Raw genomic sequence first — 27268 nt, 5'->3', positions numbered from 1 at the left:
ATGAATCAAATACACCATGCATGTGGGGACAGAACTAACCTGCAGAATGGCCCAATCTATGCAGTGGGGTTTCTCTGGTTTTAAAACTATCCCACATCAGGAACCTGAGTATTACCACTATGAATGACAATGCCCAAAACTCAAACGTCCATGATTAAGAAACACGCCAACGTGAAATATGAAATTAAAAAAAAATGAACTGAATGAGCAAAATGAGCTTTCTTATTTAAAACAATTTAGGAAGAACTCAAAGACTTACCATGCCATGTGGGAGAGACATCTAATTGTAAGAAAGCTCTTAATTACTATAAATTATGACATACGTACATAGGAAATAAGAAATTATGAGGAAGAAAATCAAAATCAACAGAAGTCTTGTTTTGAAGGTTTTTTTCCTATGCCTATATATCAATGTATAATCTTTTTTCCTTTTCACACAGTTCGGCAAGTAAAACACCTGCAGGCTTGCCTAGTGAGTTTTTCATTTAGTATTACATCCATACAAATGTTACAATGTTGTTAACTATTCTTTTAATGATTTTAACAAATCCACAATGTTCATTATAATTTATTCAACTATATTCCTGTTGTAACTGATATTGCTTCCAATATTTTATTAATCAATTGAATGGCATGGAGGAGAATGCCCTTATCCATTCTTGTAACTCCAAAGTGAGTAACTCCAAAAGCAGAGTTTTGATACACATTACCAAACTGATTTTCTGGGAAGATGAATCAATTTCCACATTTATCCTGCACCATCTCAACACTAAAATTTTTAAGCAGTGCCACTCTTATGAGTAACAAAGAAGACTGATATCCCATTCTGAAATTTGCATTTTTAAAACTATTTTAATTTTAAAATAGTTTTAAAACTAAACATAAAACTAAATAGTTTTATGTTTACTAGCCATTAATAGTTCTAAAAACAATCCACCTCTGACCTTTAAATACAGGCGCTACTAATTTCCTTATTGATATTTAGGAATGTTTAATACAGGACACATATCAATTTTTTGTCACATGTTCCAACACTTTCCCAGTTGTCATTCTCCCTTCAGTTGTGCCTGTTTTTTGTCACACAAATATTTTTCACTTTAGGCAAATACATTAATCTGTGATAATATGATTGATCCTATTGCTTTTTAATTTTTTGCTCAAAAATTGCTTGCCCATCTCAATATCAGTTATTGTCTACATTTTTCCTTTAGATTTTGTGGTTTGGTTTTCTTTTCTTTTCTTCTTTTTTTTTTTTTCTGTTCATTTAGAGTTTACTAGGGGAATAGAAAGCAAAGGGCAGATTTGAGAGAGACTGAAAACCTGATTGCTAGATGGGATGGAGGTGGAAGGGAGAGGGTGGGCATGGGGGGAGGAGGTGAAGGGAGCGGGGGAGTTAAGGAGACTGCCAGAGAGGGCTTCAAACTGAGAAAGTGGCATTTCAAGCTGAGCAAAGAACACTGAGAGATTGAGCCCATTTCCAACTACTTTATTCCCCTCTCCCTTTCGTTAAAAGTCACGTTTCTTGAAATAGTGGTCTACGTTTCTTGCTTTAATTCTTCGCCATTCACTCACCAGCCCCAATATAACGGGGGCCGCATTTGCTTTCACCAAAGTCACCAATGTCTTCCGGTTGCTATACTCAAGGTACAACCATCAGTCTAGCTGACAAACGTGGATGCATTTAATATTGTTGGCCACCTATTCCATGGTAAAAGTCTCCCTGCTAGTCTTCTGTAATGGCTGTCTCTTCCTCCCTTCCTTCTCTCTGGACATTCCAACTCACCCTCCTTTATAGCTCTTCCTCTCTTGCTCGTAAATGTGGGTGAGGACTCCTTCTTCAGCAAGTTCCCTTCTTAAGACTATCCTTTTCCTGTGTGATCACACCCATATCCATGACCTCAGCCATCACTATAAGATGATGATTCCTTAATCTTTTCCTATACCTTAGAATCTCTCCAGAGCTGCAGAGACACATTTTCCATCCCCACCTCAAATTCTACAAGTCTAAAATTAATTCATCATCTTCCATAGACAATGTGCTTAAACCCGTTTTCCAATGATAGTCCGCAACTCAGTGAAAGGGTACCTCCATTCAAAATTCACCCAACCTAGAAATCAAGCTAAGCCTTCCCTGCCCGACTCCTACTTAATCAGTCAGCAAGTCTTTCTTTCATACTCTTTCTTCTCTCTCTAAAATCCACCTTTCTCTCCAACCCCACTCCTGTGTCCTTGGCTCAGAAGACCCTTAAATTACTCAAATAGTTTCTTAATTAATCTCTGTGACTTCCTGCCTCACCCCTCCCAATGCATCCTTAACATAAATGCCAGAGGTCTTTCTAAATTGTAAATCTTTCTATGTTAATCTCCTGCTTAAAATCCTTTAGTTACACCCCTTTGCCTTAAATAATGATAATTGTGACCATTGGTTTTTTGAGTTCGTATTACTACCTTTTTACTAGGAAGTTTATAAGGTGTATTTTAAATACATAAATAATGTATTTAAACTGGAATTTATATCTATGCGAGCTGGCTTTACTCTGCCCTGTCAGTTTCCTCTACACAAAAATGAATTACTTGCTATTACATGTAAGATTCTTTAGAATCTAATTCTCACCTACCTGTTGATACTTACCTCATGCTACAAACCTCACATACTACTCTTCAGCCATACCAAAACCATTGTAACCCCTAGAATATCATATATTTTTTTCTGCCTCCTTATTTGTATTGTTCCCTCTGCCTGAATCCTCACCCACCTTCACTCCTCCAAGAGTTACCTCAACCATCACATCTGAGTTAGGTGATCAAGTATTTAATAATCCCATAGTCTTCTGAATATTTCTCTCTCCTAGTATGTACCACAGTATAATTATCTGTTTAGCATCTATTTCTTCTACTGAACTCTTAAGTGTCTATGAAACAAGAGCTCTATTTCTTGAATGAAAGGCCCAAATTAAGGCTATGCCCAGAGTATTCAATAAAGGCCGGCTGTACAAATTAATTATCATTCAGGAAATGTCTAGTAGGCCAGTGTGATCACTGTGATACTAGAGTCATAAAAGGATATGAAAAACACATTGGAAACATCGGTTTGGGCAGCTGAGGATCTTGACCTAAAGATCTTATTACTCCAGAGAAGATCTATTGGAGGTTTTCGAACAGATGATGGACAACATTTGATGTGTCCTGTAAGAAAATAATGGATAGTAAAGTGATAAGACGTTAGAGGCCAAGATAAGAAGACAATTTAAGAAGCCCAGAAAGATGTGAGGAGAAACAGAATTCATTTTGAGATAAGCTGATTTCCAGAAACTGGCAGATATCCAGGTGCTGATGTCTACATTTTCTCCCCGTTTCATGTTAAAATCCTTCCACATAAACCATTTTATCATACAAATTTCTTTTTTTTTTTAAGGATACAGGGTTACAGTTTTATTATTTTTATTTATTTATTTATTTATTTTTGGCTGCGTTGGGTCTTCATTGTTGCATGTGGGCTTTCTCTAGTTGCGGCGAGTGGGGGCTACTCTTTGTTGTGGTGCGTGGGCTTAGTTGCTCTGCGGCATGTGGGATCTTCCCGAACCATGGCTTGAACCTGCCATTGGCAGGCAGATTCTTAACCACTGTGCCCCCAGCGAAGTCCACAAATTTCTTATCCTTACCAAAACTAGCATGAAATTGGAATTCTGAGTCTGAGGCCCAACAGGCAGAGCCAATCTTGAAGGTTTCAGATTTGAAGACTAGCCGGGCAAATGGTTGAGACTACCCAGGAGAGAATGGGGAGAGGAAGAACAGTGCTGATGGGAGAAGCCTGGCCACCTGTACACTAATGAGCAAAGGAGAGAGAGACATTGAGGGAGACAAGGTGGGGTCAGGGCAAGGGGGAGGACCCACAGAGTGAAACATGGGCTTAACCACAAACAGTGATACAGCACATCTATCCATGATGCATCCCCGGAAAGATTTAGTCTTCGGTTCATATTTATGGCCATGGAAGCTGTTTACTGAACAACTTGACAGGCTTCAGGGCAAAATTCCATTTTAAAAAGGTCATCGTATATCTGAATGCTCTATGTTGAACTGCTTTTCTGATGCTTTGGCTCCATCTAGATAGATGATAGTACACAAGTATGCATTTCCTGATTGCTATTTTCGTTGTTGGCAAATGCTGTGAATCACTAGTAAAATTTAAAAAAAATTTTTAAATAGTAATAATATTATTAAATTGCAGTAAACTTTCACCAAATTACTGCCCTTATAGCTTCCTCTGATGACTCTTACTTTATCAACATGGTAATTTTATTTAAACATATTTTCCACAGTGTAAAAATCTCAAGACAATTTAGGACCTTATCCCTCTTCTTCAGATTGACGTTTGTAAACAGAGTGCTGGTAAATTTGGTGGTAATAATAAGTTTATAAGAAAAAAATCCTTCTGCATAGTCCTTTCTAACTTGAAAGAGTGAGAAAAGCAAAATTCCTTTACTTGAAAATTAGGAAAGTTTCCTTTTACGCGATGATTAATGTAAACCCTATAAAACCCTCTCAAACTTTTAGAATATGATTACCTTAAAAATATATGTCTGTATGCACAATTTCTGAGTTCTTATCCTACGAATAGAGACTGCACAGAAAGGATGGAACAATGGTATGGAAATTTACCATACTCTCCAATTGGACTCTTTATTGCAGACTTATTGCTTCCATGTGTTAAAAAAAAAAAAAATTCAAACCTTTAAGCCAACCCCAATCCCTAAAATTTTTGGCACTCTTATTAAGCACTGAATCCAGAAAGGAAAAAAAAAAAACAACAAACATTTTTTGTATTATTATCCCAAGCTTATCAGAGTCAAGATTTAGTTCATCATTATGGGAATGTATTAGAAATTAAAAATAAAGATTGGTTTCTACAAGGCTTAAAGAAAGTACACTGATTAAAGTTACTAAAATGCCAGGAATTATTTGGTCTTAATATTCATAAATAATGCTTATTTTGAATACTTCATTGGAGAATATATAATATAAATTAATTTGGGCAAAATATTTAAATGGATGAGGTTAACATATTCTCTTTTGCACAGTAAAATTTTTGTTTTTTTTTTAAGCTATGGTTACATAAAGCTGAGGAATACAAACATCACATCAAACTAAATCATATAATTTTCCAAAACAACGAAATCTTTGCTCAAACTCCACAGTGAGGTCAATGAATTAGCTAAACTCTGTTGTCTCTGCACTTTTCCACAAATCAAGTTCTTCTCCAAGTTTCGGTATGTGTCAAAGGAGAGAAGGAAAAAGTTCCCTCACCCCAAAGTGAGAACAGATGGGAATGTAAAATTAGATGGGAAGAGACAAGTGAAGCTTTGGATGACTGACCAAGAAATCTTCCCCAGAGGAGAGCCAGATATAACAGACCTCACTCAGCTTGTTCCACCTCCCAGTTTGCTTCCAAATTAATCCAATAGGAATGCAAAGCAGTTCTCAGATTCAGTGGATTGGTTTTGATTTTTCTAAGCATTTTATATAAATTTTAGGAAGAAGCTATTGATCAATATAAGTTTACAATGTTATGTGTAATTAATATAAAATAGTCTCCTAATCACTTTTGTGATTTTCACTTACTTCAAACTGAGACTAACAATAATATTTTTTGAAATAATAAAATAAATGGCTTTATGAAAAAGAGGCAACGGGCATGAAAATACTTGTGTACCCTGAACTCCTTTTATGATAGAAGAGCCATCTGCTATAAATTGAAAAGTTACATAAATAAAATATGAACATATTTTATATTCATTCTTCTCATATTTTATCTGTCTAACTAAAAATAATAAATAGTAAAGCCAGCAATACTTCCCATAGCTAGCAAAAAAGAAAAAAGTTCCTTTACTTGATATTCATTTTATAGAGCATGATATAATTTTTCTATCTAAAAATATCAATTATAAACTTAAAGAAATACTGTCTAAAATGCTGTATTCTCTTCAGGATTTTTAATATGGGAAATAATTTAAAATTTGAGCAAAACAGAAAATGGTACTCTCAGTTTTTAATGTATTAAAACAGCAGTTTTATTGTTAATAATCATTCTCTTAAAATATTGTAATATTAAGAGCAATTCTGTAAGATTAACCATGAGCTTTCAAAGAGCTATCAAATACCTTCCACAAAACGATGGTTTTGGAGCAGATTGCTTTTGCGTGTGCTTACTTTCACATAAAATTTACATTTGTTGATACAATGAGAGTAACTCAGCATTTTAATCCATAGTGCTCAAACGTATAGATCATTCTCACCCCTAATTTCAAACTTCTTTAGGACAACAATGAAAAGTTCTCTATGTACCATTTCCCTGCCCTTCCAGAAAACTGCTTTCAAAATCTTAACCCTGCTTTATCTTTTTCAACGTTACAAACTATACACAACCAAAAAGAATTACAGAAACATGAACCGTTCCAAGTGGTGAAAGCAACTGCACCTCACACTTAAGTGATTTCAGTTTAAAGAAGCCCAGGCCCTTGGATAATTTGATACAGGCTTCACTTACAATAGGGAATGAGGCCTTCCGTAAAGAAGGTGCTCAATACAGTATGCTGCATTTATTGGACTATGTGCATGAAACAATTACTGAAAAGTAGATTGCATCATTCAGATTACCCTATATTGTATGCAAACATTATTACCAAAAAAGCAAACAAACAAACCAAAAACACAAAACAAAACACAAACAAGGTGTCTAGCTTTTTTTTTTCCTTCCTTGTCAATACATAAAAGCCACACAGGCAAACATTTGGAAATCCAATGTTGATGATATTTTGTTAAAATTCATTTTCCACACTTTCCATTTGTACAAGTAAAATCAGAATTAAGCAAAATCAACTGTGAGCATTTTGTAATTCTTCCTCATATGAATAAATCTAAATTCTAATTCCTCAAAATATCAAACTAAGACCTCTCTACAAATTTTATATTATTTCCTTAATTTATTTTGTGGTTAGTTGGTTGAAAGATTTAAACACGGAAAACAGAGAACATCTTATAACGAATCCAACTTCTATCTTCCTCATGGGGTGCGGGTACTTTGAATAAAGAATGCATATGTACATACTCAACATTTACTCAAGACTCCTGTCCTAGTCCCAAATCTTCCACTTAATTTTAAAATCAGGTCAATCACAAGCACTTTGAATGAGAAACACTCATCTGTTAAAGGAATCCAGTTGGTTTGGGTCAGGATTTCTCAGACCTCAGACACCCAGGATCAGTGGGCATATTTTGGGAGTCTAAGTATTATAAGGTGTGGTCTTTGTTTTGGTGTCTTCATATTATGAAAAAAAATATGACCATATTCTGTATAATCTCTTTCACAACCTTAACCACTGATTACTATCATATAATTTCAGGATCTGCTTTTGATACAGTGTTTATGATCTTGATGGTGTAAGCTTTTTATTGTGACTATATTTAACTCGTGATATGATGTTCCTCAAACTGGAATTCACAAATGTATTCTTGGAGCCCGAGAGACAATTTTCCTTTGACACGAATCCACATATTATTCAAGACCAGTAGACACTAGGCTAGATAATCTTTCTAATTCTTTTCCAAGCCAAAAAATATGTTACATTCTATGCAGCTTATAGTAATCAATGGAATTCAAATTTTAAAAGCATGTCTAGAGAAAGTGGACTTTAGTTATAATTTCTAATTCCATGTTTATTTATTTTCCTTTTACATTTAAATGCAAGTGAAAGTTTTGAGATAACAATAAGATGACATTCAGTGGGCAAAATGAAACAAAGCTGTCAGATAAAGTTCCATTAGCAACAGCCAGATGGGTTTAGTGGACCACATATTAACTAGGAATCAGAAAATCCCAGTTTCTCTGTACAGTTTGCCTTTGACTTGAAATACCATCTTGGTGTTAGTGATTCATTCTTGCAAGCCTCCCCTTTTTTTTCTTTACAGGGATACTACATTAGGCTACTCAATGAATAAAATGCACGGTAAATACCAGGTATTTATGTTACACAATGATAAGCAATATGTTTCAAATTGTAGTCTCTATAATAAGGAAGACAACAAATCTACAAAACTCAAGTATTTTCTTAATTTTGTTAGTGAAAAATGTATACCACATGTAAAAATAACAGCATAATTTTTTATCATAATTATGAATTCTTTTGATCTAGTTTTTAAAATATTTATGTTTAAATTTGATTCATCTAATTTTAAAATATTTATAACATTGTCAGTTCATACTTAAAGATATTTTATTGGTAGAAATCATTAGTGCTCATATATCATAATTTTATATCAAGTTTTTAACCATATACTCTTAAAGGAATTTTCAATTTATATGTATCTTAACAATAAAATCATCTTACCACCAGTAAAGAGAAGTAAAATGTTTGTTAGCTGCAAAGATACTCTGAATTTAAAATGCATACAAACTTTCCATTTAAAATATAGTTATTTAATTTTTAATTTAAAAAGTTAGGAAAAATGAAACATTTAAGTCATCTTATTCCCATCTATGATATAAATGTGAATGAAAGTTTTAAGTAAAAATCCTCCATAAAGAGGTTTGTAGAATTTTTTCCTGATATGCAGCATCTTAACTGAACCCTTTTTTAAAAGAAATGATTTTAAACCATTCCTAAAGTGTTGCCAATAGCACATGATTAATCAGATTAATGAATTAAATTATTGATTGTGAAATCTGTTACTGAATTTAAATTATTGACTTTTGACAGATTCATTTTTTCTAAGGTGAAGGCTGTTAAAATCAATTTTATAAATCAAACGTTTCATGATAAGATTCATCATGATAAGTTTTATTAAAAGAGAAATATCCCATTCAAATTTAAGAGTTTTCTTTTCCTCTTATCCTAGCAAACATAACTGACATTAGTTTACTAAGATTATTTCAAACTTCCTTCTTCCTATTAAGGAATTTTCAGCTTTTAAGATTTCTTTTCTAGAAGATGTAATTAGACCATTATCTAAAGGACAGTGAATTGGAGCCAGACGGGAAAATGTACTTTTCTAAACAGTGCATGCTTTTATATATTGTGATAAGTAATTTTGTTCTTGGAATAGACACATGCAGATGCACAAACGCATAGACACATGCAAATGCACAAACGCTCACATCAGTGCCAAAAAGTTACTCTACCTGAACCGTCGAGCTGATCTCAGAGGCAAAGCCGCCTGTCAAGGGAGCCTCGTGACTAACTAGCAGCCGCCCTGTTTTGATCACAGACTGAAAGAGAAAAGGAAAGTCTGATGTTGAGGAGAATACATATTTTCAAGTATATGATGGTAGTTTTGATTAAGTAATAAAAATAAATTATTTAAATCCAATAAGTAATTAAAAATTAGCAATTCAATTTTATGCCAAATAAGTTGTAACTCCCTTTCAGCTGGACTGTTCTTTGATTTTTGCACTGTTAAAAAAGTTTTCAGTAGCTAATCCTAGTGCAAAAGAAAAATGAGATTTGTAATTCTATGTATGTCATTAAAAATGCCTTCTATTATATTTTTGTGTTATAAACTGAATGTATTTCACATTTTTGTATCTGAAAATCATTTTTTTCCTCATATAGCTCTAAGAATGAAAGTGCCTTTTTGTTCCTTTGGGAGTATATTTGCATATAGATAAATAGTCTTAGGACATTTTTTGCGTGGAGAAGGAAAACACAAAAATAGAGTGTAAAAACTGTAGCAAAGAAAAAGCCCAAGCCACTAGACATTCAAGGAAACCGAGCATGAAGAAATCACCAGGAAAGTAAAAGGGTTACAACTCTCTTCGTTCAAGTGTATTAAAATATGGTTAACGACTACAACTCCATTTTAAACTAGAAAATGTCACAGAAAATAAGGATGTATTCTCGACACTGGCTTGGTGTGGTTGTTCCCACTGTGCATGACACACTCTGTACAATAATAAATCAAAAAGTATAGCTATGATATCATAGCAGGATGCCAGTGTGGAGGAAGGTAAAAAATATTAAAACCAACAGCAAGTTCCTGCTTAAAATATGTTACCCAGTTACCATATTATTACAAAGGAGAAGTCGTAATTTCTCCTCTACATTTCTAATAATTTTGTATCACCTTCCTTAAATTCTACATTACTCTTAGGAACATGAAGTAAAAATCTTCCAAACAGAAAACTTACAGGCAGACCTGGTTTTTTTGCCCTTCACTTTACTGTGCTTTGCACATAACTGCAGTTTTTACAAACTGAACCCTGCATTGTAAGATGATGGTTAGCATTGTTTTTAGCAATAAAGTATTTTTAAAATTAAGATATGTACATTTTTTTAGACATAATGCTATTACACAGACCACAGTATAGTATAAGCATAACTTTCATATTCACTCGGAAGCCAAAAAATTTGTGTGACTCACTTTATTGCAATATTCACTTTATTTTGGAGGTCTGGAACCGAACCCTCAATATTTCTAAGGTACGCCTGTATATAAATTAAAATATTGCTTTCATTCTAGGCAATTAGGGTTTAGAATTTCAAAAGTGTGTAGTAGCTTCAGCCATCAGATGTTAAACTCCAAGATATGGCCAGTAGCCATGACAAAAATAAGTTACCATATCTACTAAGTAAATAGTGACTTAAGAATATGAAATTTTATGAACACCTTAATGAATGCCATCCCTGCCAATGAAATATTAACCTTGGATTATGTTGGTATTTGTATTTATGACTGTGGTTAATTATGCCAATGTGAAAGTCACAAATTAAATTTCAGTGCACCTGGTTAGAAATATAAAGAGACAAAAATATTCTACAATCATGAAAAAAACAAATGTATTCTCAAAGTATTCCCTAAAAAGATGTCCTGACTTTAAGGGTTGCCGATTAAAGAAACAGATTTGACAATCAGAACTTTCTTATAGCTCTGAATCCCAGAACTCTGCCAACATAAGAGCATCTAGGAATGATATAGCCAAAATCCATCCCAGCTAGACGGTACAACCCAGCTAGAAGGGAGAAATGAGAAACAGCTATAAAAATGCTGCTGTTCCCCTCAAACCCCACACAACAGAGTTGGTGCTTTTTATCTGAACTGAGGCCAATCCAAGATCAAATGACAATCCAATAAGCAACCAAGGCAAATGTTCTAGGCTTCCTCTAGCCTGCAGAATGTAGTGGGGAAACTAAGCACAGATGTACCCAGGACAAAAGCTACCAACCCCTGGAGTCCATGCAACATGGTGTGTAAGCAGATAAAATCTGTCAGCAGGAGAAAAGCTAAACAAACCAAGATACATCAATACAGCAGAGTATTATACAGCCATGAAAAAGACCGAGGCCATGGAACAGTGCCCATGACAAGTTAATTAGTAAAATAAGCAAATTGCAGAATAATATGATCTCATTTTTGTGAAAAACGGACACCAGTAAACATAGCTATATATATTGAGCCAACATGTGTAAATAATCTGGAAGGATTCATTCCAAACTATTAAAACTTGTTTCTCCTAAAGATTGACAGTGAAGGAATTGTAGGGAAAGAACTTTTGGTTTTGTTTTACTTTAAATGAAAAGTATTTTTATATTATTGAAAATATTCTCAGTAAGTCTAAAATAAATAAAAATAAAGGGAAAGCCCTTTTAAATTAATGCTGAAGGTAACAAATACATGTGACATTGCAGTCATAATCTCAAAAAACGTAATTTTTTTATGGTATCTTAGGACTAGCTTCAGATACAAGGGACCCCTGAGGTCCCAAACCCCAGCAGCAAAGAGGCACAGTGAAAACATAGGGAATCAGCCACCCCCCCATGCCAGGCTCTGTAATGACAGCTGTATGTCGAGATCATATCCAGCTCATCTCTTGACCTTCAAGCTGTTGGACCCCAGACAAAATGGGAAATCAGCTATTGGTATCAAAGAAGGGCAAGTTCTTCAACAGCTCTGCAAGTGTGTTAGGTAAACATGCGAGTTCTTGGATCAGGAACTGTATGCTGACAGTTCTGGAAGGAATTCTGGAAATTTCTAAAATACCAAGAGCTGAAGGGCAGACACAAGATGAGAAGTAATAATGCTATGAGGCTCTAGAAACTGTCAAAGCAAGCAAACCAGTGAGAGAGAGAGGGGACAGCAACACAAGAGGAGACAGAAATAATGATCAAAATCATAAACAACTGCATGTCACAGGAGCTGCTGTGTGTTAGGCTCTGAGTATTTTACTTTACTTCATTGAATCGTGAAAGCACCTAAATTTCATTTCTGCTTCTTAAAATCATCCAGTACCTGAAAAGTATTAAAATATATAAAATAAAATTACAGCAAAATTCTGAAAAATGCCTATAGACATAACACTGACAGTTTCAAAGAATTAGCATACATCATGAAAGGCTGAGGCTATAATAGAATCCCATGATTTTGTAAGGTATAATACAAATTCAACTTGGTACGTGCTTTTTATCATTCACAATTTCAGTTTACTAAAATTTCTGAAGATAGCTTCTTTTCTATTTTGGAAATTGTTCACACTTTGTTAATATTATGATAATGAGATCACTGCAAATATACACAGTTGAAGAGAGTGTTACCCTTTCCATGCTTTGTGATTCGACTAGACATTCTGATTCATCTACGTCTTTTGTCAACTTTAACAGGCATTTCATTTTCATACATTTAGGCACAATGACATCCAACTGCCGGGAAATTTTTCTAGCCAAATTTAGCATTTTGACCTACTTAGAGAGTAAAAATATGGTGCCTTTCAATGGAGATAGCCATTAACCTTTTAAAAATAAATCACTATAGATATAAACGCTAATAAGGGTTTAAAATTCCTTTTCTTTAGAAAGAAAGTGATATATCAAGTTTCAAGTTTTCTTCTGAGATAAATGTAATTCACCACTTGAAAGAAAATTTTAAGAGTTTAAACAACTTTTCAATATGAAAGCTAAACCTATCACAGCCAGGAAAGATCACATAAGGCTGGATTTTCCAGTGTCTGCCTCTCCAACTTCTTGCCACTAAGATCTGCTCCAGGATTCTGGACTTACCCAGAGGGAGCAGCGGTGAGTTAGAGCAGCTAATGGCACCAGGGAAAGCTGAACCAGTTCAAGATGAGGGCCCATCTCTGTGTCCCCTACCATGAAACAAAACAGCTTTGTTCCCTACAAGGCCTTGAGAAATTTGTCAAGAAAACTTAAAAAACAATTCGGAAAGGCAAGGAGTGAAACAGCCTACGGCTGTTAAGTTGGTGAGCACTGGTCTGCCCTGGATTTCCCCCAGAGTCTCACTTTCTCACTCTTTCTGTCATCCCCTCCCCAAGGGCATCAGCAACACCTGATTCAAGAGGAGGCATCAAATCTTAATGCTGAACACACGATGACATTGCCAACAACCAACAGACTGCGACACCCCCGTTCTGATGGAAACTTTTAAGATACCTTGTTCCTGCTCTGGCCACTTCATGACTTTTCCCCTTAGTCCATCTTCTGCCCAGACATCATTACTAATGGCCATAACGTCAAGTTATCTATGAGGGATACCTAGCCCAATGCTCAGACCATGGTAGCCACTCAAGAAAAGTTAACTAGATAAAAATCTATTAAAATAATTTAACTATATTAAACACGCCCTTCTTTAATGTCCTGAAGCTACTACTTTCTTAGCAAAGTCCTTTTTTTTAATTGAAGTATAGCTGATATACAACGTTGTGTTAGTTTCAGGTGTACAGCAGAGTGGTTCAGTTATATATACATATATTCAGTTATATATATGTATGTGTGTGTGTGTGTGTATATATATATATATAAATTCTTTTTCAGATTCTTTTCCCTTAGATGTTATTAAAAAACACTGTGCAAAATCCATTTTTAACATAGTGCAAAAGCGTACTTCAGCGCATCCCAGAACAATGTAAATATGAAATAACAGACTCCAAATTAAGGACATTTTAATGGGGCTTTAGCAATAAGATATCTGTGGTAACAGCAGAGTTGCTAAGTTAAACTCCATCAAAACGATTGCACAGATTTTGGCTGCCCAAACATGGGACACATGTTTTAGTGAATGTAGCCTCTAAAGATTTTAACACGATCCAACCAGGAAAACTGTTAAGCTGTCATTCCAGGAGAAAATGATACAGAAAGGCAGACCATTAAGCTGGCATATGCATAAAAGTGCAACACATTCAAAAAGCAGAAGTGTAGTTTTTATCGCTTACTCAAAACCTATGGCAAGATTTTCTTCCTACAAAGTAATTCAACCTGACCAACACCAAGTTCAGTGGCCTATTCTGATGGCTGATAAGATAAAGTAGGAAAGGCAACACTTTGGATAGGCAATTTACAGCCCTTTTAACATTTTCTATCTGAATAAAAGCTAATGAAAAGCAAAAGAAACATCAAAGCTGGCCTTTACCAGTTCCTTTTGAAATCAAATCTGCTTATAAATACATATGAGCGGAAGTAATAGTAAAGTCGTACACCTTTGTTTCATCAATCAAAAGCATGTTCATAACAATTATATAATGTAGAAGCATTAAGGACATGATTTTAATTAGCCTCAAATATTTCTGCAGATAAATTAAGTTTCTGAAATGTTCTCTTGTTTAGTAGCCAAATGCATTTGACACGTTAGCTAGAAAAACTTCACAATTAACCACAAGCTAACAATGTGTTAGAATATGCCTAGCAACTATGATTAGTCAGCATGAGCGTCACACACAATCAGATCACTGGCTGATATTCCTCTAGAGAAATACCAACGCTAAAAGAGAAAGAAGAGTCATGAACCCCACAGATGGTTCGGGAAAGTCCATTTTGGCAAGGCTCTTAGTGATGGGGTTACAAAGAGTTTGGTACCGTAGGAAATTGGTGTAAATGGAGAAAGAGTAAATCCTCAGAGCTTTCTCACCCACGTGGAAAAAGTAGTTAAGGGAGCAAGCAGAACATAAAGAGAACTGAATAAAGTCAACAGAAGAAGAATGAGCAAATCACTCTAACAAAAGCATGAAGTGTTTGGGAAAATTTCAGACATCCTCCCTGGTTCTCTCTTGCCTGAATTATTGGTATAATCAGAGATGACGAGCCTAGGAAAAACCGCTTTTGCAAAAACTAAAAGCAGACATCTTTCTGAAAGCTACTTCAAAACATGTCAGACAGGGGCTTCCCTGGTGGCGCAGTGGTTGAGAGTCCGCCTGCCGATGCAGGGTACACGGGTTCGTGCCCCGGTCCGGGAAGATCCCACATGCCGCGGAGCGGCTGGGCCCGTGAGCCATGGCCGCTGGGCCTGCGCGTCCGGAGCCTGTGCTCCGCAACGGGAGAGGCCACAACAGTGAGAGGCCCGTATACCGGAAAAAAAAAAAACCATGTCAGACAAACGTGCTTCTGTCAATCAACCTTACCTTCCCAGTTTGTCTCTTCACAGTCCCTGCAGGCTCCAGTCATGTCAGGCTACTCCCTACTCCACGACTGTGACCCAACCTTACCTGCCTCTGACTTCCTTCCCCAAATTCTGGAGGTTAACCCTAACCCTCACCCCCTCAAGACCCATCTTACACAACTCCTCCCTCCCTGGTCTCCCCAGCTTGGTAGATTTTCCCTTATTTTAAACCCTATGTTTACCCTTTTCCTTCTTTTTCTTATCACATTATATACCTCCTAGCAATCACTTCCTAATAGAATCTGAGGTGGCTGAAAAGGCAAGGATATTCTTTGAGTCCTAAAACCAGGGTTCAAAGGCAAGAATCAGGCACATGGTCAAGGCAGCACTCACTGCTATACCTCTTAGGAACACGAGCAATTTACCTTGTAGAAGAGCCCTGAGTACATCTGTCCCATTAGCCCTTCCAACCACACTCAAAACCACATACTCAAAGATGGGGACTCTGTTATCCATATTTGTGTCTACCACAGAACATAGCATATGACAAATATGCATTAAATTGAGCAAATTATGCTCATTTTATTATTTGGGGACACATGCATACATTATTAAACTTAAAAGTTTGAAAAAGTACCTAAGCATCTTTTTGTTTCTTTGTTTGGGGGAGTATTCTTTTTTATGGAGGGTGTGTATCTCTATCTCTATACTGTTTCCTCCAGCAAACTCTAAATCATTCAAAAGCACAAAATTCAGAAAGTATCGAGTATTCTATTCCTAACCATAATACCTAATATACAGTTATAAATGTGGATGCTTAATAAATGTTCTTAATATTGATTTTTGTAAAAAGCATACAGACAGGGCTTCCCTGGTGGCGCAGTGGTTGATAGTCCGCCTGCCGATGCAGGGGACGCGGGTTCGTGCCCCGGTCTGGGAAGATCCCACATGCCGCGGAGCGGCTGGGCCCGTGAGCCATGGCCCCTGAGCCTGCGCGTCCGGAGCCTGTGCTCTGCAACGGGAGAGGCCACAACAGTGAGAGGCCCGTGTACCGCTAAAAAAAAAAAAAAGCATCTAGACACAGTGATTTAAATGAATCACTAACAAGCTTTCAATTTTCTGATGCCTTGAGGCTGTTAGGAGGGACCAATCATGCTATATAAAAAGGGAGTCCTAAAAACTAAGCTCTAATCATCGTTCTAGTTCTAACAGAGGACTACCCTGGGCCAGCTCTTTCCATCTATTTTTCCTACTCTAGATTGATTTTAGAGTAAGAAGTTAGCAGTACTAAACATGTTTCTGTTTTTATGTAGATCTTTTGTAAATGCATGACTGTAATAAACACACAGAACATTTCCTTTCCTTGGTACTGAACATAAATTTCCTTTCCTTTTGACAAGAGTTCATGTTACCATGGTAATAAAGGTATTGTACTGGTAGATGTTTATTAGATATGTAGTGAAACATGGGAAAATATGTAAATAAATATGTCTTAAAAGTTTTTTCATTTTCCGCATTAGCTTAAACATCATGCAAAGCATAACCACCTACAGGAATCAACATTATTTTTTTGTGTGCCAAAGCAAATTCTCAAAGATTGAGGTAGCCATTTCCCAAGTTGTTTTCTGACCTTCATTTTTATCACTGCCCTACCATTTCTCAGCAGGACTTAAAATATTTCCATAAACTTGTCTCCACTTCAACTCTTATCCATTTCTTTTTATGAAAAGGAGAAATTATAACATGTCATTTGGATATTAATATTATTGACTTCCATGTTGTAGAATTTTATAAAATTGTTGACAAGGACAATTAAAAGGCCAAGCTGTACTTTTGACAATCAGGGTGTTGTATCCCCTACAGCTTCTATTCTTAGAACCATCCTGAGCTCTTCCAGGCTTCTTCTCTGAAGTTTGCAACAGCAGGAAACATTCAGAAGTACCATGTAATTTAACCTTGCTATAAATATGCTTATATTTCTATAATAAATGAGAAAGTGGTAGTACAACTGCTATACACACTACTTGGCAAATCTAGAACTTGACCTAGTAGTAAAGACCCTTGGCAGGGCCATTTCACTACATTTATTATTTATTAATTTAGGCAGCTTACCTTCATTCAAGTATTATTCTTTTGTTACCATGATACGATATATATATTGCATGTTGTGGGAAGAGGCTGATAATTCACAGATAACTCATGTACCTAGTTTAGCACCTAGGTTATGATTATGGGCTGAATGAAAATGCCATATACAGAATTTTAGTTGTTTCACCATTTTAATCATTTTTAACTACAGTTCTGTGGCATTAAGCACATTGACATGGTAGTACGACCATCACCACCATACAATGCCAGCACTTTTTCATCTTCCCCAACGGAAACTCTGTACCTGTTCAACAGTAACTCCCCATTCTTCCCCTCCCCCAGGGCCTGGCAATCACTATTCTACTTCCGTCTCCATGAATTTGTCTCTATCCTAGGAACCTCATCTAAGCACAATCACACAATACTGTCCTTTTGTGACTGGCTTATTTCACTTAGCATAATGCCTGGGTCATCCGTGTTATAACATGTGTTAAAATTTCCCTCCTTAAAGCTGAATACTATCCCTCTGTATTTATAAACCATACTTTGTTTATCTATTCAGGCTCTCGGGCACTTGGATTATTTCTGTCTTTTGGCTATTCTGAATAATGCTCCTATGAACATGGGTGTACAAATACCTGTTTGAGTCACTGCTTTCATTTATTTTAGGTGTGTATATATATATATACACCCAGAAGTGGAATTGCTGATCACACTGTAATACTATGTTTAATTTTTTAAGGAATGGCCATGCTAGTTTTCATAGCAGTTGTACCATTTTACATTCCCACAACCAATGCACAGGGGTTCCAATTTCTCTACATCCTCATCAACGCTTGTTTTTTAAATTTTTTTGATAGTAGCCATCCTAGTGGGTATGGGGTGTTATCTCATTGTGGTTTTGATTTACATTTCCCTAATGATTAGTGGTGTTTATCACTAATTTATAAAATCTTTTCCTTTTTAATTTTTTAATCAGGCTGTTTGATTTTTATTGTTGATACAAATAGTGTTTTCAAAGTGCTTAATGCATCAGATTCCTTAAATTGGTCCCTCTGGGGACCGGAAATAAAATCTTCCCAGAATATGATATACCCTATGAAAAAATATATCATCAAACTCAACTGTTCACTATGTCTTCTTTTCTGAAAAAGCATTACATCTGGTTTCTTCACCATCCTCCATTTTGAAACAGACACAAGGACATTTTTTTCTAAGATGACTTATGTCACATAGATCCTTTGCCCAACTGATTATGCAAGACAGCACTCCTCTATCGAAAAATCTTCAATGGTAAATCAGCTAATTGGAATCACAAAGATAACTTGTAATCAGTAACAGCACCAGTAATCCACCGTCCAAAGGAACAACTGAATCTACTTACATACTATAGAACCCTGGAGTCATCTCTTTGCCCCATACTCTGCCAATAACTAGAAGATAGACTAATGCCAACTAAGACAGTTTGAAACATTGGAACAAACCAGACAATCACCGTCATCATCTTATTTGAGTATTACATGCAATTTCTCAATTAGCTTTTAATCTTATATAAGTTCCAAAGGTCACTGGTTCATGTCAAAAACGATTTACTGAGCCACTCACATGTGCCAATACTGGGGAAACACAGATGAGTTAACCCAGGTACCTAAAGGACTGTAATATGGGTTGCCACAATGTCCTAGGGCAAGACATACTCAAGAAAGAAAGAAATTAATTTAAAGATTGTTAAGGCAGAATACGGGAATTTAAAATCTAGTTATATTTGGTAAAAACAATTTTTTTTATTTTAAATTTCAACACCTAAGGTCTTCTTAAAAATAACATTGAAAAACTGAATTTTTATCTCTTAAAAGAAACAATTACTAATACTCTTTCCCATTCTATTCATAAGTCTCTATTTGGCAAATTTTTCTCAAGTGTTGACGACAGAGGAAAATACTACGTTTGGCCATCATAAGAGTCTTAAGGGTACAAACTGACATCATCCCCTGTGTTCCCAGAATACCGTGAATAAAAAAGTGACCCCAACCAAAACCAAGACTGTCAGCCAGTTACATTTTAAACTGCTGTTTTAAGCATGTATCTGGGGTACAATTTTCTCTGAAGCCAGATGGTTGTCTACCAAGGCAACACTTATCTAAGGAATGATCAAAAGCATAAACACTGCTACACTGCTACATGATACACTGCATCACCATGGATAAATGCTTTTATTTTCTAAAACCTGGTCCAAATCTGTTGGAGTTAATGGACTTTTAGTTCATTACAAAACAAAAATCATGTGTAGTTCATAATACATGTAGTTCATAATAACCAAAGCTTAAAATCTTTTGGTACTTTTTTATGACTCAAAAAAGTGGTAAAGTAGGGCTTCCCTGGTGGTGCAGTGGTTGACAGTCCGCCTGCCGATGCAGGGGACACGGGTTCGTGCCCCGGTCCGGGAAGATCCCACATGCCGCGAAGCGGCTGGGCCCGTGAGCCATGGCCGCTGGGCCTGCGCGTCCGGAGCCTGTGCTCCGCAACGGGAGAGGCCACAACAGTGAGAGGCCCGCGTACCGGAAAAAAAAAAAAAAAAAAGTGGTAGAGTAAAACTCATAGGATGTTTCAGCAAAAGTTACACATATGTTTCTCAGTATATATAACTAAGATGGTGCAGACAGACATAAAGTACATAAATGTCATACTTCCATTAAAACCAAGATGATGGGGAGAAATTGTTTATATGACAGGTGGATTCAGGAAAAGAATTCCTTTAGCTGAAATAATATTTGTCTATAAAACATTCATTGATTATTTGATAGAATAGGTGAGAGGCAGAGAGGCATAGAAATCTCTGGGTCAAGAATTATAGTATCAAACTTCATTACTAATGGAATATTCATGAGAAGTTAAGATGCAATAATAATAGTTACCCAGAAATATAATTCAATATTTAAAAATTAATTTAAACTTAAGCTTTAATTTTTTTCAGGGAAAAAACTTTGAAAGTTTCTTTACTTGTAAACTACAAAAATATTAATAATCCACTCCTGTTTGATTTACAATTTTCTATTCTGCAACTTTTTTATTGACAAGAACTCATAAAACAGAGTAAGATGATCACGGCCACTATACCACAGATAGTGGGACATACCTATAATAACCTAGGCTGTAAATGATAAGAGCATTTTTTTGAAGAGTAATCCGAGGAGATTTTATGCTTGTTGACTTACTTTACCATAAATTGGTCATTTTGCTCAGATTCCTAGAATAAGCAATGTCAGTTCTAGATTTATCTTCAAAAAAGAATACAAAAGATGTAAAATACTGGACATCTGGTTTAAAATGATCATGTGTACAGCCAGTAGACAAGAAAAAGAAATAAAAGAAATCCAATATGCAAAGAAAGTAGTAAAACTGTTGCAATTTGCATATGACGTGGCATTGTATATGGAAAATCCCAAAGATGCCACCAAAAAACTATTAGAACCAAAAAAAAAAAAAAAAAACCATTAGAACTAATAAATGGATTCAGTAAAATTGTAGGATACTAAAGTAAAATATAGAAATCTGTTGTGTTTTTATACACTAACAATAAACTACCAGAAAGAGAAACTAAAAGAATCTGATTTACATCAAAAAGAATAAAATATCTAGGAATAAATCTAACCAAGGAGGAAAAAGAACTGTACTCAGAAAACTATAAGAACTGATGAAGGAAACTGAAGACAGCACAAACAAAGGGAAAGATATACATGCTCATGGATTGGAAGAAGTAATATTGTTAAAATGACCATATTACCCAGGGCAATCTACAGAGTCAATGCAATCCCTATCAAAATACCAATGGCATTTTTCACAGACCTGAAACAAATAATTTAAAATTTGTATAGAAACACAAATGACCCTGAATAGACAAAACAATCTTGAGAAAAAATAACAAAGCCAGAAGTATCACAATCCCTGATTTCAAATTATACCACAAAACTCCACTAATCAAAACAGCATAGTACTGGCACAAAAACGGACACACAGATAAATGAAACAGAATAGAGAGCCCAGAAATAAACCCGTACTTATATAGTCAATTAATCTATGAAAAAGGAGGCAAGAATATTCAATGGAGAAAAGACAGCCTCTTCAGTAAGTGGTACTGGGAAAACTGGACATCTACATGTAAAAGAAACTGGACTACTCTCTCACGCCATATACAAAAATAAACTCAATACATAAAACTCCTAGAAGAAAATATAGGTAGTATGCTCTTTGACATTGGTCCTAGCAATATTTTTTTGGATATGTCTTCTCAGGCAAGAGAAACAAAAAGCAAAGATCAACAAAATGGTACTACCTCAAACTAAAAAGCTTTTGCACAGCAAAGGAAACTATCAACAGAACAAAAATGCAGCCTACTGAACAGAAGAAGAAATTGGCAAACAATATATCTGATAAGGAGTTGATATTTAAAATAGACAAAGAAAACATATACAACTCAACATCAAAAAAAACAAACAACCCAATTTAAGAATGGGACTTGAATAGACATTTTTCCAAACAAGACATACAGATGACCAACAGGCACATGAAAAGAGGCTTAACATCACTAATCATCAGAGAAATGCAAATCAAAATCACAATGAGATATCACTTCACACCTGTCAGAATCACTGTTATGTCAAAAAGACAAGAAATAAGTGTTGGCAAGGGTGTGGAGGAAAGGTAATTCTCTTGCAGTGTTGGTGGGAATATAAATCTGTACAGCCACTATGGAAAACAATATGGAGGTTCCTCAAAAAATTTAAAATGTCAATATCATGTGACCCAGTAATTCCACTTCTGGGTATTTTTCCAAAGAAAACAAAAACATTAATTCAAAAATATATATGCCTTCCTACGTCTGTTGCAGCATTATTTACAATAGCCAAGATATAAAAGCAACCCAAGTGTCCATCAATAGATGAATGGATAAAGAAGACATAATTAGATAGATAGACAGATAGATAAAATGAAATATTATGCAGCCATAAGAAAAGAATAAAATCTTGCCACCTGTGACAACATGGGTGGACCTGGAGATGTTATGCTAAGTGAAAAAGTCAGACAGAGAAAGAGCACGATTTCACTTATATGTGGAATCTATAAAACAAAACAAATGAGCAAACATAACAACACAGAATCAGACTCATAGATACAGAGAATAAACAAGTGGCTGCCAGAGAGGAGGGGGTGGGGGCAGGTGAGTGAAATAGGTGAGGGAGATTAAGATGTACAAACTTCCAGTTACAAAATAAATGAGTCATGAGGATTTGAAATGTACACCATGGGGAATATAGTCAACAATATTGTAATAACTTTGTATGGTGACAGATGGTAGCTAGAGTTATGGTGATTATTTTGAAAAGTACAGAAATATCAAATCACCATGTTGTATACCTGGAACTAACATAGTGTTGTAGGTCAATTGTACTTCGATAAAAAATTAACAGATAGATACATACATAAATAAATAAAAATTTAAAATAAACCTAAAAAAAAAAAAACCGGAAACAACCCAAATGTCCATCAACAGGTGAATGAATTTGCAAATTACAGTCTATCCATATAATGGACTACTACTCAGCAACAAAGAGGAATGAAGTGTATGTTGATACATAAAATAAAATGAATATCTAAATAATTATATTGAGTTTAAAAAGCCAGAAAAAAAAAATAGAGTACCTGGTGCATGATTTCATTTATACAAAATTCTAGAAAATGCAAACTCATCTATAGTGACACAAACAGGTTGCCTGGAGATTGGGGGGTGAAAGGGAAGAGTGATGGACATGCTCACTATCTTGATTGTGGTGATGGTTTCACAGATGTCTACCTGTCAAAACTTATCAGACTGCACACCTTAACACGTGCCATTCCTCCTATGCCAATTATCCTTCAGTAAAGCTGTGAGTAAAAAAGAAAACCAAAATGTGAAATAAAATAAAATTTTAAAATATGAAGTAAATACAAACTAAAATAAAATAAAATAAGATAATCTTGTGTATTGTTTGTATGTACTGGGTCAAAAAAGTTACTTCTGTTTAAAAGGGCAAAGCACTTTAGAAATATTCCATTTAAATGCCTTCCACAACTATTATACAGTGCATACTGTCTAAAACCAGGGACTTCAATAATTTTGTTTCATCTGCCTAACTTCTTCAGGCCCCTGAGTTGATGGCCCCTAGTTCGGAGCGGCAGGGAAGCAGGTAGAGGGCTGACAGCGTAGGAGAAGCTCTTCCCCGTAAGCAGAGCTCTGGTCCTGAAAGACCAGGCTGGGAGCTGCCACGGCCTGCCCTTCGGCTTGGAAATTTGAGAAAGGGAATCTCCCAGGGAACAGAGAACAGAATCATCGGAGTGAAGCCCCACATTCTGCTTATTGGCAAAGGAGTCTGGACAAAATGAATATCACCCTATTCAAAGATGAATAAAGGAAGCAAAACGTAGAGTAAACCATAGAGCCTATTGGAAAAAAAAAAAAAGTTGGAAATTATCCTGATCATTCAAAGGAAAAGCATGTCTCTGAAAATGATCTACTTGAGATCCAGAAGAACATGTTAACTATTGTGCATTCAAGAGAACACAGACCTAAAGGAAAGGGGATATATGTATACGTATAACTGATTCACTCTTCTGTATGTCTGAAACTAACACAACACTGTAAATCGCCTATGTTCCAATTAAAAAAAACAGAGAGAGAATACCAGATCTAACCTCCAAGAGACAGGAATAAAAATTCTGAGAGCATAAGGCTACAGATGAGACCTGAATGTCTCACATGGGAACTAAAACCACACTAGTAAAACTAAAGCATGCAGGGGTGGTAGATCTGGGTACCTGGGTATCTGCCCTCTGCTAGCCCGATATAGTGTTCCCCCACTCAGTGGAAGTCAAAACTACCTGTGGAATGAATGAGTATGGATAAACTGGCCTCCTGAAAGTGTCAAAAAAAAAAAAATACAGGGGCAAGAGGTAAGCAGACAGGATGGCAAGGTAACAGGGGTTGTCTATGTCTCCTTTCCTGGCCTCGGCACAGAAGTGAGGAACCTTCCCTGGGTTCCCCGCATCCCCTCGAACACATGAGGACCACAGCTGGAGAAGCCGGGACAGGCCTTCCGCCCCTCCTCCCTCCATTCCCCAGTTCCTCAAAGAGTCTGCTTTTGCCTGAACTGGAGCCAAGAGGAGCAGGGAACAGGAAGCGGAAGGGTGGATCCTCTTCCCACTCTGACCGCAACTTAAAGGGTAAATCAGAGACTGACTACAAAGAGCTTTCCTTTAGCAAGTGACACAGAACCAGCGTCTCAGGACCCCGGGAAGTGAGGTGAATATCGGAGTCAGTAACAAGTAGCGGGTAGTGTGGACAACCAGAGAACACTGTCTCTGGCTTAGGTGGTTGAGCTCTTTTTTTTTTTTTTTTTTTCCAACACGTGAAAGCCAAGCAAAATATGTCTCCAAGCCGGATTCTGCCCAAGCGTTTGCAACCTATACTTAAAGGAAACATCTTTCTGGCGAAACGACCCTTCTTTTCAAACGCCAGGATGTACTCTCTGCCATGTTATCTTTACCCACAAAATTATACACTGAATTAGGCAGCCTTCCATTCTGGCCTTCCCAAACATTTTGCGGATACTGACCCATGTAAACATCCATTTCGTTGAACGTGACATTTAGCAGAGCAGACCCAGTGTTTCAAAAGAAGGCCATTTGAGCCCTTTCTTCATCACATGTTTCCAAAACCCAGAAAAACAATAAGCTATCCAAGATAATGTGTAAGTTTAAGCTTTCAGGAGTCCTCCTGTATGTTCCAAAATGACATCGTAAGTGGACAATTACAGCATCTGAAATTTTCAATCTGCAGGAAAAAAGTACCTACAGCTCTGAAACTCTTCCCCACAATGCACTTGGTAACCTTGCACCTGAAGCATTTATAGCATCCTTCAAGGCCTTATCAGGGGACCTCCAGTGTGTATACATGCTAGTGAAAGAATAAAGTCAGTTTGCTCACTAATTTTCATCCCTAAAGGACTAATTTTAGTCCTTTTAGGAGAAATACTGCACCAAGAATGTCTACAACAGGTGAGATGCATTTTTGTTTATTAAGTTTTAATAATTCTATCAAAATATAGTTTTCTAGAAAATTTTCTTACAGAAAAGGGAATCTATACAATTCTTTTGTATTACCCCCACCTACACACATACCCACCACCACCACCACCAGAACCGGTCTTTTAAAACGTAAATTGCTAAACTTGGCCATCAGTATTGGGAGCTGGGCCAGGTTAACAGCAATGAGATGAAGACCGGAGCTGGTGTGTGTGTCTCAGCCACAAGGAACAGGTATGAAGAGGAAGCACAGACGCCATGGCCAACATTTTAAAGTAATGGAAGAGAATGAAGGGGCCACCATGAAAATAATCAGATTTATTCAAGACCCACACAGGAAAAGGACTGGAAAATCCAAAGATCAAAATGATGAGGATAAGATTATGGGTTCTCCTCAGAGGGTCATGATGTGGGCTCAGGATCACAGGTTTTTATCACTTCAGCATCACTGCTGCCCACTATTCTCCCGGAGGTTACCAACCCCCTACCTGGCACATCTTAACTAGACTCAAAAACAATGCTCAGATTGGATCTTGGCCTTTACTAATCATAAATTCATTTCTTAAGTAGCTAAACTGATGTTTCTGAATCTGTGATACACTGCTCCTTCAGTTCTGACAGTGATTCACGTTATGATTACTTCCAATAAATTAAGGGAAACATACGAGTGTTTTGTTATTCTTGTGACTATCCACAGTCCTAAAGAACTTAAATCACTTCTAAATCTCTGTCTTAAAGAAAAATAATCATTTCTCACATCTACTGTAGAAAAAAAAATGTATGACATATAAAATATGTGTGTTTGTATTTACATATGCACACCTTTTTTCACATTTTTTTATCTACATGATTTGAAGTTCACATATTTTAAACCTCAGCCCTAGTGGAACCAGGAAAACTCCATGACGATGGCATATTAGTGTAACCTTCTGCTCCCTGATCCTACAGTCTCATGATGCTGGAGTGGATCACCTTACACCAGGACAGACAACCATCATTCTGAAATCAGAACATAGCTGGCTCTGAATGACTGACACTGAAACCATAATATTGAAGCTGGCCTGCAGCAGTGAGTTATCCCTGCTCATTGAGCAAGGCAGTGGGGCTGGGAAAAGACATTCGAGACATAAATCTGCAAATTCTCAATAAGCTGCATTGATTAAGAGCCAGTATCCAATCTGAAAAAAATGTCAAAGGCCATTTCTCTGAATCAAATTAAGTGGTGACATTGGAAATATTAATAAACATGTACGTACTACCTTCGATACTGAACTGTTTTGGCACTACTTTTTCAAACCACAGGATAAGAAGGCAACCAGAAAACAAGAAAAGGGAGCTGGCGTCTAGTCTGAATTCATCACTTTTATTTTTAATTTATTTATTTTATTTATTTTATTTTTGGCTGCTTTGGGTCTTTGTTGCTGTGTGCAGGCTTTCTCTAGTTGCAGCGAGCTGGGGCCACTCTTCCTTACGGTGTGCGGGCCTCTCATTGCAGTGGCTTCTCTTGTTGTGGAGCACAGGCTCTAGGTGTGCGGGTTTCAGTAGTTGTGGCACGCGGGCTCAGTAGTTGTGGCTCGCAGACTCTAGAGCGCAGGCTCAGTAGCTGTGGCACACGGGCTTAGTTGCTCTGCAGCATGTGGGATCTTCCCAGACCAGGGCTTGAACCCGCGTCCCCTGCGTTGGCAGG

General features: G+C 36.4%; 1 protein-coding gene across 4 annotated transcripts in view; it reads right to left on the bottom strand.

Annotated features, from left to right (window-relative positions):
• BCKDHB (branched chain keto acid dehydrogenase E1 subunit beta) overlaps positions 1–27268 on the bottom strand; it is a 245088-nt gene that overhangs the window by 59467 nt on the left and 158353 nt on the right. For 3 of the 4 annotated variants that reach the window (XR_016395131.1, XM_089921767.1, XM_022590326.3), the window contains exon 9: positions 9179–9265. The exons of the other annotated variant lie outside the window; for it this stretch is intronic. Coding sequence is in view for 2 of the 3 variants with exons in the window: in XM_089921767.1 (XP_089777893.1) it covers positions 9179–9265 (87 nt within the window). In the remaining variant the exon portion in view is untranslated. The remainder of the gene's footprint in view (positions 1–9178; positions 9266–27268) is intronic. 4 annotated transcript variants of the gene reach the window in all.

The sequence above is a fragment of the Delphinapterus leucas genome, chromosome 12 (assembly GCF_059928025.1).
Source record: "Delphinapterus leucas isolate spDelLeu-1000000601 "Yukka" chromosome 12, BTC_Dleu_Yukka2, whole genome shotgun sequence".
Classification (NCBI taxonomy): Eukaryota; Metazoa; Chordata; class Mammalia; order Artiodactyla; family Monodontidae; genus Delphinapterus; species Delphinapterus leucas.
This window is presented reverse-complemented; position numbering and strand designations above follow the sequence as displayed.